The 13767-nt window shown below is 35.6% G+C and overlaps 1 protein-coding gene and 2 long non-coding RNA genes across 11 annotated transcripts in view; 1 reads left to right on the top strand and 2 right to left on the bottom strand.

Moving 5' to 3' along the window:
• The window catches only part of csmd3b (CUB and Sushi multiple domains 3b), a 478594-nt gene that overhangs the window by 191068 nt on the left and 273759 nt on the right, over nucleotides 1-13767 (bottom strand). For all 9 annotated transcript variants that reach the window (XM_078954985.1, XM_078954986.1, XM_078954981.1 and 6 more), the window contains 2 exons: nucleotides 2739-2826; nucleotides 2489-2613 (listed from right to left, as the gene is read on the bottom strand). In XM_078954985.1, the coding sequence (XP_078811111.1) occupies nucleotides 2489-2613; nucleotides 2739-2826 (213 nt within the window). The remainder of the gene's footprint in view (nucleotides 1-2488; nucleotides 2614-2738; nucleotides 2827-13767) is intronic.
• Nucleotides 7767-8775, bottom strand: LOC144995343 (uncharacterized). Its single transcript, XR_013658904.1, has 2 exons — nucleotides 8644-8775; nucleotides 7767-7943 (listed from the first exon to the last, which is right to left on the bottom strand). It is a non-coding gene; the product is annotated as an uncharacterized LOC144995343 (long non-coding RNA).
• LOC144995342 (uncharacterized) lies at nucleotides 8300-9699 on the top strand. Its single transcript, XR_013658903.1, has 3 exons — nucleotides 8300-8420; nucleotides 8799-8860; nucleotides 9504-9699. It is a non-coding gene; the product is annotated as an uncharacterized LOC144995342 (long non-coding RNA).

Genomic DNA, 13767 nt, shown 5'->3' with positions numbered 1-13767 from the left:
CTAGCACAACTACATGAAGGAAAGCTTCATGGGGCTTCTATTCCCATCCCTACTAACGACCAAAAACCATTGCTTAAGCAGGCAAGCCAAACTAGAAACCTCTATATACACAGGAACTGGGGAGACCTAAGACTATGGACCAGCACAGGAGGAAGAGAAAGACAGGACTTAAATACGTACAGACAAACGAGACACAGGTGACAACAATAAGGGCAGATGGGGACCAAAGTAAAACTTGATACAATGATACAACACTGGAACCTTTCAAAATAAAACAGGAAATGAACAAAAACATGACAAAACAAAAAGAGAACAAAAACACAAAAGCAAATAAACTGAAACCGTAACATTTATACTTTTAAAACAGAACATCAATGAGCTTTTATTTCAAAACTGTGGCTCTTATTCTCTTTGTAGAGCCAATTGTACCAATGACTTGATGTAACTTGTGTAAAGCAAACTTAGAAAAATGTTGCATTCATGTGGCTTTTGAATGATCAGAAAACTGAAAAAAAACAAATCTTCCAACGCCACATGGATGCTAGGGCAGGAGTCCTACACCTACTTCACCCTTACTTAACCTTTTGTGTTGTTTAAGTGTTGGAGCATACCTGTAGAAAAATGTGCATGTGCATTTTTGGTCTACAACTTTGTTATTTGCTGTTGACCACCTGTGCACCCCAAACAGGTTTGCCCATTTTCTGCTTACAGACAACCTGTACCCACTTGTGAGGGCTTAAGTAGGGGTTACAGAAGAAAACCTGTTTAGCTAGTTTGGTTGGTTTAACAAATTCAGGCTTCAACAAGTTTCTTTTTCTAAGTTATTTTTTCTTTGCTACTTGCAACAACAAATTTTTATATTTTTTGTCTTTACACATCATGTCCCTCAACCGGTTTAACTGTACTGACACACGCTCAGTCACCCCTCCTTAATCTGATCTGAGTTATTACTAAAAGTATGCTTAATTAAGACATATATTGCCAACACACTGATGTAACTATATTAGTGTGTAACACAATGGGATTTTTCCTTTTTAAAAATAAATTGGTACAAAATTAATTAGTGCTGATTTTAAGGTTTTAGTTCTCAATGGAGGATTTATTGAGGCCAATAATGTCATCATCTCCTAAAGCTAAAAGAACATGTGACAGCCTTTATTTCCAGCACCTCTTATTTATTTAAAAAGCGTATTAACTAAAACAAAAAGTAAGTGACAACAAGGTGATCTAAGGTATCGTCTAGATTGGATATTGTGTTCTATAAAAAGGTTGCCTGTCAGACAGTAACAAGAGGCGGCAAGGCTGCCATATCTTAACTGGATTGGAGAGTAATAATGCCTGCATACAAAAATCTGTGCTGTAATGGCATTGTGCCTAATGGAGGTCACTCCCCCTGTGATTCTTGTTCACAAAAGAAACATATGACTGCAGTTGAAGCCAGCAGCTCAACTGTCCTTTAACCAGAGGGCAAAAGAGGATGAACTGAAGCTCGCCAGCATCTGCCAGGCTCAGGTGTCTCTGAGAGAAAAAAAGTATCCCTGTAGACTTCCAGAGTGCTACTTGCCCTGAGTTAGTTAGTCTTAGGTGTAACTGCTGCACACAAGCCACTATTTTGTGAAAGATTTAGTGATTCTCCCTTCAGGCTTTATAATTTAAGGTGTGACAATTCAGGCTTTTCTCACATCTTTTCTCTCCAATCTCTAGAGTTTTTCTGCCCTTCTTGTATCCCTTCCTATTTCATTCTCTTTTTATTGTCTTGCATACATATAAATCATTACATGCGAGACACTAAACTATGCCATTTTTCCTTTTTTTTTTTTTTAAACCACCCGGCTGCATACACACAAGCAACCCACGGTCAGTGAATACTGAGTGTGATGGGTGAGGAATGTGTGTGTCCAGCCACACTCTGAAGCCCAGTCAAGGAAGACAAGATGAATGACTTTGGCATTTAAAATGACAGAAGACCCTTCTCCCCGCATCCGTGTAACTGCAACTGTGTGCATTTTGTAATTTTGAGCCTACCTCTCAGCAGGTAAATAAGTTGAAATTCTGGAGACTCTTTTGGAAACATGCAGCAGGTGTGAGAACAGATATATTTAATAGGAGCTTAAAGCTACGTTCACACCGCCTTGGACAAGTCGTGTTCAACTGTCTACTTCCAATGAAAAGTCTATGTAAATGTCCGTACATGCACGTCATGCTTCCGCGTTCAAAACTCTAGCATTAACGCATAGCTACACATGTTCCTAAGGCTTTACGTTCAAAACGAGCAACCATTGAATTCATGTTCACACCATGGACCAATTGTCGTTCAAGAACTGTTAAGTCAATTTTGCTTGTTAAACTACAGAATCATCCAGGACATGATGAAAAGACATTGTAGAATCATTTTACAATGAGGCAAAAGGGCAGGTACGATGGAATGTATCTTCCCTTGATGTGTGTGTTTGACTGCTGTGATATGAGGAAAGATAGCATATCTAACCTTTGCAGACTGGTCTGTGGTCACTCCAGGCTGCAAAAACTTCTGCCACTCTCTGGCAGCTGATGGATTTGCTGCCTTGAAGTACATAGTCCTCTCCACAACTGAACTGCACTGTGCTGTCAATGCTGCACCAAATCACACAGAAATATACAGGCAGTAAAAAATAATCCAAATCAAACTTCAGTTTTGTTAATCACATGACAGTTTAAAAAAAAACCTTCAATTTTGACTTTTAAAGTTGAGACTGTACCTGAAGTCACTGCCATGTCGTCTTCCATTCTCTGGCTCCCCTGGATCTGGGCACGAATTAGATGCTTGTCTCACACCCCCTTCATTTACTACACAGAGACAGACAGGTGGACAGCCAGGACAGAAAGGTTAGACTCCGAGAGTACAAGTAACAGTAAAAATAGCAACATGGTGATGGTCAACCATTTATGATGCCACAACTGGATTGTATTTCAATTGTTTTTATTTATGGCACCAAGGCTTTTAGCACTGCAGGCAACTAATGTTCACTCACAGGGAAGAAATAGTTACAACTACCATAAGATGAAAGCACCCTGGACAGTTTCTCAGACTAGTAAAGAGCCACTCAAAGACAGACAACCACACACGCTCACATTCAGACCTAAGGGACAATTTAGAATCAATTTAGAAATCAGAGTGCCCAGAGAAAACCCACGCATGCATCTAAGAACATGCAAACTCCACAGAAAGAGCACAGCCAGGATTTGAACTAGGGCCTTCTCACTGTGAGCGGAAAGTGCTACCATCAAAAAACTCGTGAGTATCTTTTTTTCCTTCTTGTATGGTTCTAGTTTATTACAGAGTTGTACAGCTTACTAAGATAAATAAATAATGATCTTTTACACTAAGCTTCATTAAAAATCCTCAATGGAGATTTGTATTTTCTTTTTGCAAAGCACCTAATAGTCTACCTTTGTATTTAATACTTTAGCTTTTGAAAAGTTGGAATAATTTATAATTGCAAGGTTAATTGTCTGATTAACCGAGAAGCATGGTTTATATTCCGTGAATGAAGATAAATAATGAAATAAAGTAACAATGAATTATGCTCAACAAATGACAGCTTAAACACAACATATATTTCTTAGTAATTATAAATAAGTAAAAAAACACCTACACAAACCCTTCTTTGATTCAAAACTTGAGTCAATTGAAGGTTGTTTGCAATTACGTTTGAACTGACCCACTTAACCCATTTTCATGTGTGTGTGTTTTTTTAAACTATATTTGTTTTATTATATTTTACGCACAATGGGGCAAAAAGCCGGACCAACAATGAATGGTCTATTCTCCAATTTATGTAATATAACAGATTCCCTGTTTGAGAGAAACTGAGAGAAACTGAATTTCAATATTTATGTATGTGAAAACATTATAGATATTCACAATAAAGTTGAATTTGACTTTGATATAAGGTTCACAGAAATATTAGGTGAATTAAGCATGATAAAAATCAGAGATAGCTGCCAAATGTAAATACTATTTAAAACAAGAATTTTCATCTAAAAAAATTATATTGAGAAGAATTTAAATATTTTTTCCTTCTATTGTTAATGATAATATTTTTGTCATCAGTGGGAGTAGAGATTTTGTTATTTGCAAAAGAAACGTTAAAAAAAAATCAAACAAAGACACAATTACAAAAATCTGACTTAAAACATAATGTAAAATGTCATTCCAATCCTTAACAACAAATCAAATTGTGCAAGAAGACACAGTCAGGGCAATAACACTGCTTGTTTCTGCTTTCACACAAACATCTTCTCACCCACGCTGTCTAGGCTATCTGGCCAACATGCAAGTACATGTTTATGCCGTATCAACAAACCCAGCATGAGGCTGGAGCTGTGTGTGTTTGGGCTTGTATTTATTAGACTATGCAGTTTGTTGCTTTGTTGGAGCGGCTAATTTGGCCATCTGGACTATTAACACTATAACAGAGGGACTGGTTACATTATCAGTATATTGTGCTTACACGTCACACAATATACACAAATAATTATCCAGAATATGTGCACAAACATGCATATATTAAAAAAAAAGAGGAAGGCAAACAGGTATATATAGACAGACACAGACAGTCTTTGTGCTTCACTGAAGAGTTAAGCCTGTCAGAGCAAAGAAAAGTGTTTTGACTCAAGCAGAGCAAGACAAATTAACATAGCATTTCACATTTGTAGAATCCAACCTCAATCATGACTCTTCAACCTGTCAGCAAACATGATGAATCCGTGATGCATTGTGCCTCTGCTGTCATTTTTTTTGTGCCTCTGAGGCCATGCTTATCCACCAGCAAAGTTCACAGTCTCTAACACATTTAGCATCATGCAAACACAGGCACAATCAAGCAAAACAAGCAAAGGCATACAGACATTATGATAAGCAATACGTATCACTGTCATATTTTGGCTTGCACTGTCTTAGCGGGGTTCTCTTGACAAACAGATGCGTGATCTTGGGTGCGCATAAATATTAATGCAAATGTTTTGTACAGACGCAGAGCACATATGGCATAAAGTAAGAGGCAAATATGAACCACACTGTCTTTACAAGATTACAACATCCTTGTTAGTTCTTGGACCAAAGATGAAACAGCAAATTTTAATTTATTATCATGGGCATAATTTGTAAGCTAATATCAATAAACTACATGACAGTCAGCTGAAAAAGCTCAAACAAGAGAGATAATAGTCATCACTTGTGTAATAATATATGTATCATCACCATTATCATTTGCTTAGCAGAAAGTTTTTATTTATTGATCAATATTTTGTGGGAGTCCATATTATGTTCATAAAAGTTTCAGTATTAAACTTTCAAGTTAAAAGTTTAAGCTTTAAATTTTTATTGTGTGACGGTTAAGGCTTTATTGGAGGATAAAATAGAAGGTACAAACAAAAAGAAAAAGAATCTTTGACCTTTAAGAAATCTTTCCAGAAATGGTTTTAAACACACTAACAGTTTCTTTTAAATAAAAATTTCAGTATCGTTTGGAGAATTGATAATGCTTTTTGTGAGCATGCTCCCAAGGTTGTTGAAAACAAGTTTTAAAAAGTTGAAAACATTTGCACCTGATTTGCATTCCTGCATCAGATGTCAAGGAAATCCTCAATGGCTTTCAGGTTAATTGAAAGCAAAGTCTAAGGTTTCCCAGCCCAGAAACTACACAAAATGACAACAGCAGCGTTAACTGCTCTCACTGTTCCACCTGGCAGCTTGTTGTTAAAGCCTTAGTCACATGTACCAGCACAAGGGTTGACACGTACTGGTGCTGTAGGTTTTTGGGTTGTCAGAGCCCGTGGAGGGTTGTAGAAGGGAGCATTTGGAAATTTAAGGGGAGTGCGGGTGTGTCTTGCAGTTCCCTTTAGGCTCGTGCTGCCACCTCAAGGGACGTCATTCTTATAAAACATGCCATCGTCTACGTGTGGTAAGTGTATTGTGAAGCATTTGTAAGGATACAATAAGTTGTACGCACTGATGCTGTCCTACAATCACACACACTACTCGTTAGTAAGTACAGTATCACAACACTCAAGTACAAACACTAACTGTGGTAAAAGGCCTGTGTTTTTGGACTCTGAAGGGAGGCCAAAGTTCCTGAATGTGAACTGAAACTGACAATGACTTCCATTGCTCCTAGAAGACTTACATTTCAATTGACTCATATGGTGATTACTTTAATGACAAAAATATATCTTAAGGCTTTGTCACCCAACCAATACGTACATTTTGCGCATTTTCCACGTATGAAATTTCAGTCTTTCATGATACATTCATGATATACGTGTGTTCATCATTCGTCAGTGTGTGTGTGTAGATGTCCGTCAAGGGTTTCAGTTGACGGGTTTTTACGTGCATTCAGTTTTGAGCAGTTCAAAATTTTTGGCCGGTTGAAAATGATGCCTAAATGGATATTTAACGTTATTTATACTCAGTTATTACATAAATCTTAATCAATTGTGCAGGATTTTTGCGAGATACATTTTTGTGCTTTCCACGACCGTTCCGCATATGTCTAAAAGACTTTTCATGCATGTACCATCGATGTATAACATTTATATCACATATACAGTACACTTTTCGGTAACGCTTTCTTTTACAGTACAGTACTTACAGTGTACTTAAGTGGTATTTACATGGTACTTATAGTGTAACTACTGGGTACTTTCAGGGTACTTACATGGTACTTTTTATGGAATTTACTGGGTACTTACAGTGTGTTTACATGGTACTTTCTATGGTACTTTACTGGGTACTTACATGGTACTTTTTGTGTCTACTCTGTACTTACATTGTACTTACTGTGTATTTATATGGTACTATTTGGTTCATACCTATGTGGTACATACTGGGTATTTATAATATTCTTACTGGGTATTTACATGTTGTGCAAAGGTGTCTTTTATGGTACTTACCACATGTAAGAACAAGGTAAGTACAAATAAAGTACCTTGACCTTTAGGTCTGCACTCGCTGCACGTTTCATGGTATTTACCATGAATTTACCACAGAAACTACCCCTTAAGTACAGTGAAACTGTAACTGTAAAAGAAAGTCAGCCCTATTTCCACTCAACTACATGGTACTTTCCTTACTAAATACTGGGTATGTTCACTTGAATAGTACTTGGTACTTACCTCTTAAGTACAGTGAAACTGTAACTGTAAAAGAAAGTCAGCCCTATTTCTACTCAACTACATGGTACTTTCATTACTAAATACCGGGTATGTTCACTTGAATAGTACTTGGTACTTACCCCTTAAGTACAATGAAACTGTACTGTAAAAGAAAGTCAGACCTATTTCCACTCTATTACATGGTACTTTCAGTAGTAAATGCTGGGTATGTTCACTTGAATAGTACTTGGTACTTACCCCTTAAGTACAATGAAACTGTACTGTAAAAGAAAGTCAGACCTATTTCCACTCTATTACATGGTACTTTCATTACTAAATACCGGGTATGTTCACTTGAATAGTACTTGGTACTTACCCCTTAAGTACAATGAAACTGTACTGTAAAAGAAAGTCAGACCTATTTCCACTCTATTACATGGTACTTTCAGTAGTAAATGCCACTTATTACCTTCCCGTACAGTGTACATGAACACACTTGGTCTTCTGACCTCACCACATGAGACAATGCTAACCTGTTGGTAAGGGTAAAGTAACTACATTGTAAAAAAAAATATACTGGCCTGATTACTTCTTGTAACATGAGGCAAGTTTAAAGAGAAACAAGACAGCTGTGAAAACAACAATCTTTAATATGATACATGTCTGCAGCATACAAAGTGTCATCACAATGAAATAGGTTTTAAGTACAAAACAGTACAAAGGAGAATTCTAAAAAACACATTATTGGCCTGAGGGTCGTGCTTTTTGTCCAGTTTGGTAAAGGTGCAGGACTTCTTCAGGGTTTGTAACTGCAAGAAAATTCACAATATGAGCTCAAGTGAACATAAAAAGCATAACGACTTTGATGAAATACAAAATAAATTTTACTTATTTAATCATTTCTGTAATGAGTTTGATAAATCTCTATGAATTTTTTTATCGCTTTGACTGTAATGCTTGAAATTAATCAAGTACTATCCTCATTTAAAAACATGATAATAAATTATTCAAAACTTAACTTTTTTTAAATATTGTTCTAAAAATGAACTTTTTTAAATATATATTATATAATGTCAGGAAAATATGTAAAACAACAAGGCTAAATAATTAGTTTTAATACTAAAAACACCCCGAGTGTGTGTTTTTGTTAAGTATGGCAGGGGAAGTAAAGTTGCAAATTCCCAGCGCACTTGAATGCAGCACAACTACCCCCAAAGTGAACGTGCAGATTAATCCGGAGAACCTCGAGGCGCGCGCAACAGTTTGAATTTCTCTTCATCTGGCAGGTAAGCCAGTGTTTTTTTTTTTTTTAAATATTGGATAAATTACATGTAAATATTTAAACTGATCAAACTTTATAAAGAAGCTAACCTCGTAATTTCAAGCCGCTATCTCTGTGTTTGAAACGTGACGTAAGAGCCTGTCTACCTTGCTGCAATAATTTCAGTTATTTCATGTATACATTTTCAAAGTTTGTAATGAAAATCTACAAACATTTTTGTTACTTACCAGGAGAGAGGCACCTGTAAAACAAGCACGTAGCCTAAATGATAAAGTCTGTTGTTCTGTGGTCGTTTGACTGAGCGCACGTCTTTCTGGGAAAATCAAAGAAAGGCGTTTATTTAAAATAATGATGACGTACTTCCGTCTTTTTACCGCTTTAGATCAGCTATGGTGAAGAAGACATCCCAGACGAATCCGTGAAGCCACAGGAGAGTAAGCTAAAGTAAGCTAAATCCTCCAAGTGGACATATTATTTACATTAATGAAGAGTTTAAATGCCGTCTCCCCATTTTCTTTTCTTTCGCCGTTTTTATTTTATTTTTATTTATTTATTTATTTTCAAATATGATAGAGACAACAATACCACCCAACAGTGAATGTAAATGTTTGAAAATTAAAACATATTTTTGTGAATAACTGTGTTGAATTTGAAATTGCCTATTTATTTATTTTTTCCTTTTCTTTTACACTGCAATGTTTTTCATGCGAATGCAAATTGTAGGTGCGAATAATATTTATAAAGAATAAATACACACAGCAATTGCCAATTAAAACATTGCTTTTGTCATTCTTTGTCTAAACAAATTTGATTTTTTTATGGCAATTTTGATTTTTTTTCTTTGATTTCTTTTTTGTTGTTCTTGTTTATGTAACTAAAATATAAAGTTGTGAATAATTTATTGTCATGTTCATAAATGAGGATAATTGATTAATTTCAAGCATTACAGTCAAAGCTATAAAGAATTCACAGAAATTTATCAAACTCATTACAGAAATGATTAAATAAGTACAATTTATTTTGTATTTTATCAAAGTCGTTATGCTTTTTATGTTCACTTGAGCTCATATTGTGAATTTTCTTGCAGTTACAAACCCTGAAGAAGTCCTGCACCGTTACCAAACTCTGCTGAAAGAATTTTGATGGACAAAAAGCACGACCCTCAGGCCAATAATGTGTTTTTTGGAATGCTCCTTTGTACTGTTTTGTACTTAAAACATATTTCATTGTGATGACACTTTGTATGCTGCAGACATGTATCATATTAAAGATTGTTGTTTTCACAGCTGTCTTGTTTCTCTTTAAACTTGCCTCATGTTACAAGAAGTAATCAGGCCAGAATATGTTTTTACAATGTAGTTACTTTACCCTTACCAACAGGTTAGCATTGTCTCATGTGGTGAGGACAGAAGACCAAGTGTGTTCATGTACACTGTACGGGATGGTAATACGTGTACATACCCAGCATTTACTACTGAAAGTACCATGTAATAGAGTGGAAATAGGGCTGACTTTCTTTTACAGTTACAGTTTCAGTGTACTTAAGGGGTAAGTACCAAGTACTATTCAAGTGAACATACCCAGTATTTAGTAATGAAAGTACCATGTAGTTGAGTGGAAATAGGGCTGACTTTCTTTTACAGTTACAGTTTCAGTGTACTTAAGGGGTAGTTTATGTGGTAAATTCATGGTAAATACCATGAAACGTGCAGCGAGTGCAGACCTAAAGGTCAAGGTACTTTATTTGTACTTACCTTGTTCTTACATGTGGTAAGTACCATAAAAGACACCTTTGCACAACATGTAAATACCCAGTAAGAATATTATAAATACCCAGTATGTACCACATAGGTATGAACCAAATAGTACCATATAAATACACAGTAAGTACCATGTAAGTACAGAGTAGACACAAAAAGTACCATGTAAGTACCCAGTAAAGTCCCATAGAAAGTACCATGTAAACACACTGTAAGTACCCAGTAAATTCCATAAAAAAGTACCATGTAAGTACCCTGAAAGTACCCAGTAGTTACACTATAAGTACCATGTAAATACCACTTAAGTACACTGTAAGTACTTTACTGTAAAAGAAAGCGTTACCCACTTTTCACATTCAAATTGTGTAACTGATGCCCAAATGATTTATTAATTGCATATAAACAGTGCAATAATAACGCAAGGTTCATGTTCTACACTGGTTTACGTGTTCTTTGCAAGGTTTATTCATACTTCTGTGGTTTTAATATGGTTCATATATAGCACATGTGAAAATTTCTCGTAAAGACCACAACTTTTCTCACTATTTCCATGTATATTCACGTATGACCATTTTTTTATTGTGGCATACATGCAAAATGTACATAGAGGCGATGTGACATAGCCTTTAGGACAAAAGAAACCCAACAACTTTTATGATAATTATGCAAACATGCATGGGTAGCATTTCTTGACTACTTCCTTCTTCATTTACACCTGACAAATAACAATCTACAAGGCAAATGAGGAGTTAGGCTCATTAAGGTGCTTTTAATTTATATATAACAAAGTCTTGCCACGGAAAGGTATAGAAAAATGCCTGAATCAAATCATGATTTCAAAAATGAGGATATTAAGTTTTTATTTTTTTTTTAGGTTTTAGTCTTTTTAAGTTCATGATACCAGGTTATTTAACTGTTCTTATACGTTTTTGTCATTGTTTTTATATTCCAATGTCATTGATTTTTATACTTTAATGACATTGTTTTATTATTTATTTATTTATTTATACTTTTTATGTCATTGTTCTTATAGTTGTTTGAGTGTTCTATTTTTATCCTTAAGTCTTTTATATGTTTTGTGTATTTTGTGGCAAATGGACCTTGAGTCTGTAATAAAGCTTATCTTATCTCCATCTTTTCATCAATCAACAAAAATGCAGGGAATAGGGAAATCTCCAAAGATCAACTCAATCTTTGGCGTGATTTCCTTAAACCATAAAAAAAGCAACAGTTCTTCTTGACAATTTTTAAAAGAACTCAGCTGGTATGAGTTTCCAAACATCTTTGAGAACTAACCACAAATCTCTAGTTGAAGTAGGTTTTCTCACATGTGTCTCTGAAACCCCAGACACACTCTGTGATGCTGAGATCAGGGCTCTGTGGGGGGCAATCCACCACTTCCAGTACTTCTTGTTTTTTTATACGATGAAGATAGTCCATAATGACTTTGGCTATATGTTTGGGGTTGTAGCCTTGTGGTAGAATGACTTTGGAGCCAATCTTACTCCCTGATGGCATTGTATGATAAATAAATATCTTCCAGTTTTTCTTAGCATTTTTAACATTATCCTGAACAAATCTCCAACCCTATTTGGAAAAAATGCAGCACTGAAGGAATTTTAACCATCCCTCACTGTTGCCCGCTCTCCAGAACTTTGATGAACAAAACTGTCTTTTGCTATTGCCAAATATTTCTAAATTTTGACTCTTTGTCCAGTGCACCTGCTGCCATTTCTCTGCACCCCAGTTCCAATGTCTTTCTGCAAATTTCAGTCACCTGGCCTTGTTTTCACATTGGAGGTATGCTTTTTTTTGGCTGTAACTTGTCCATGAAAACCAACTTCTGACGAGACTTCTCTGAAAAGTAGATGGGTATACCTTTTGAAGGGTAATATGCTTGAAGTGTCTTTCATCTGTTGGGGTAAGTTTCTTTGGCCCTCCATTGCATCTACAACCCTCAACATTGCCTGTTTCTTTGCACTTCTTCAAAAGAGCTAGAAGAGTGTTGAAACCACGGTCTGCTTTGAAATCTCTGTCTGGAAAAAGCCTTTTTGATGCAGTAGAAGTATTTTGTGTCTTGATGTTGTGCCAATCTTGCCACTTTGGTAGCAAGGTTTGGCTTTTCCTCATCCAGTTTTAGGTTTCCCACACCACTGTTTCTGGTTCAGATCAACCTATGCGTAACACGGATGGTCATACACATATTTTTTGATAAAACTGGTTGATCATACAGTACAATTCTTCAAAATATTTTAGGTCATGCAAATGTAGTTGTAAGAACGGATGCTAGTTATAAGGCAACAGACCATATGTGGATTCGATTCTGATTTTCCTTTTGCTTCATGACTTCCCATTTTGTAATTTATACAAAAATAAGCAATCCTTATGTATATTTCTGAGGGGATTCTTTGTTTACAAGATTTTGCCTCACATGCGAAAAACTTTTGCACATTACTGTACATTTAAGATGTGATTAAAAAACCAACTCTAAACATTTTTTGATCTATTTTAGTAGTGTTTATGATTATGCCAATGTAAGAAACAAGTGTCATTTTCTCTAGGGTATAGGTTCTGCAGAGCGGCAATAGTTCATTAGAAATTTGAGTTGTGGGCGAGAATGTTGGTGCAGAGTAAGCCTGCCACTATTTCCCATCATCCATCTCTTTACATGCTCTCCTGCTAGCTTACATTGGTGATGTGACAAAAATGGCCAAATATTGGAGCTATCCAGCCAGATTCCAGCTCAGTCGAGGAAAACAAAGAAGTAAATAGATCTATTTATCTCCAAGTGGATGCGTCAGAATTGAGTGGAGTAGGGAGTTACGATCAGATTTTTACATTTTAAGCACCTTATGTTTGTTACCTGAAACATGAATGTCTAAGTGGGAGGTACCCCTTTATAAAAGTGGAGGAGAGGGGTTTGAAAAAAACTCTTGCTACATTTATTGAACTCACCATGTAATCTTTTGTCCTTTTAAAAATAAAGACAATAAGCACAACTACTAAACACAGTCAAAAAACATCAAAATAAAACAAGATTTTAAAGGCACATAGCAAAAATGGACAAAAACTATCAGGTTTGAGTTACGTGGCTGACTAGCTTATTATTGGGAATGCAGACAAGCTTCCATGAACATATTTGGGAAGATTAATCTAAATCCTATTATCTGCTGAATTCTGTATTTTGTATTTGAGAACGTTGTTCATTTCTTTAAAAATATCCTAAACACTAGCAGACAGAAAAAAACGAATAAAATAATAATAATAATAATAGTAATTATAATTTGATACCAAAATTTGACCAAAAAAAAGCATCTAAAACCAACTTTAAAACATTTAAATAGCATAAAGTTGGACCATAACATATGTTCTCTTGTAATGCTCTGCAGTGGTCGGAAGATATATGTAACATGTATGTGAAAGAGAAGTAAACTGAAACTGTATGGATGAAGATATTGAGGGAGACGTTTGGGTGATTGAAAAGTATTTAATGCTATCGTCCCTCAGCCCTGAAAAGCCAGAAGCAAGCCAAGGCAAACAATGATTATGCTTATCAGCGTAAGCCATGATTAAATATTTCAAAGCAAACAA

The sequence above is a fragment of the Oryzias latipes genome, chromosome 11 (assembly GCF_053564925.1).
Source record: "Oryzias latipes strain Hd-rR chromosome 11, Olatipes_Hd-rR_3.1".
In the NCBI taxonomy this organism is placed as follows: domain Eukaryota; kingdom Metazoa; phylum Chordata; class Actinopteri; order Beloniformes; family Adrianichthyidae; genus Oryzias; species Oryzias latipes.
This window is presented reverse-complemented; position numbering and strand designations above follow the sequence as displayed.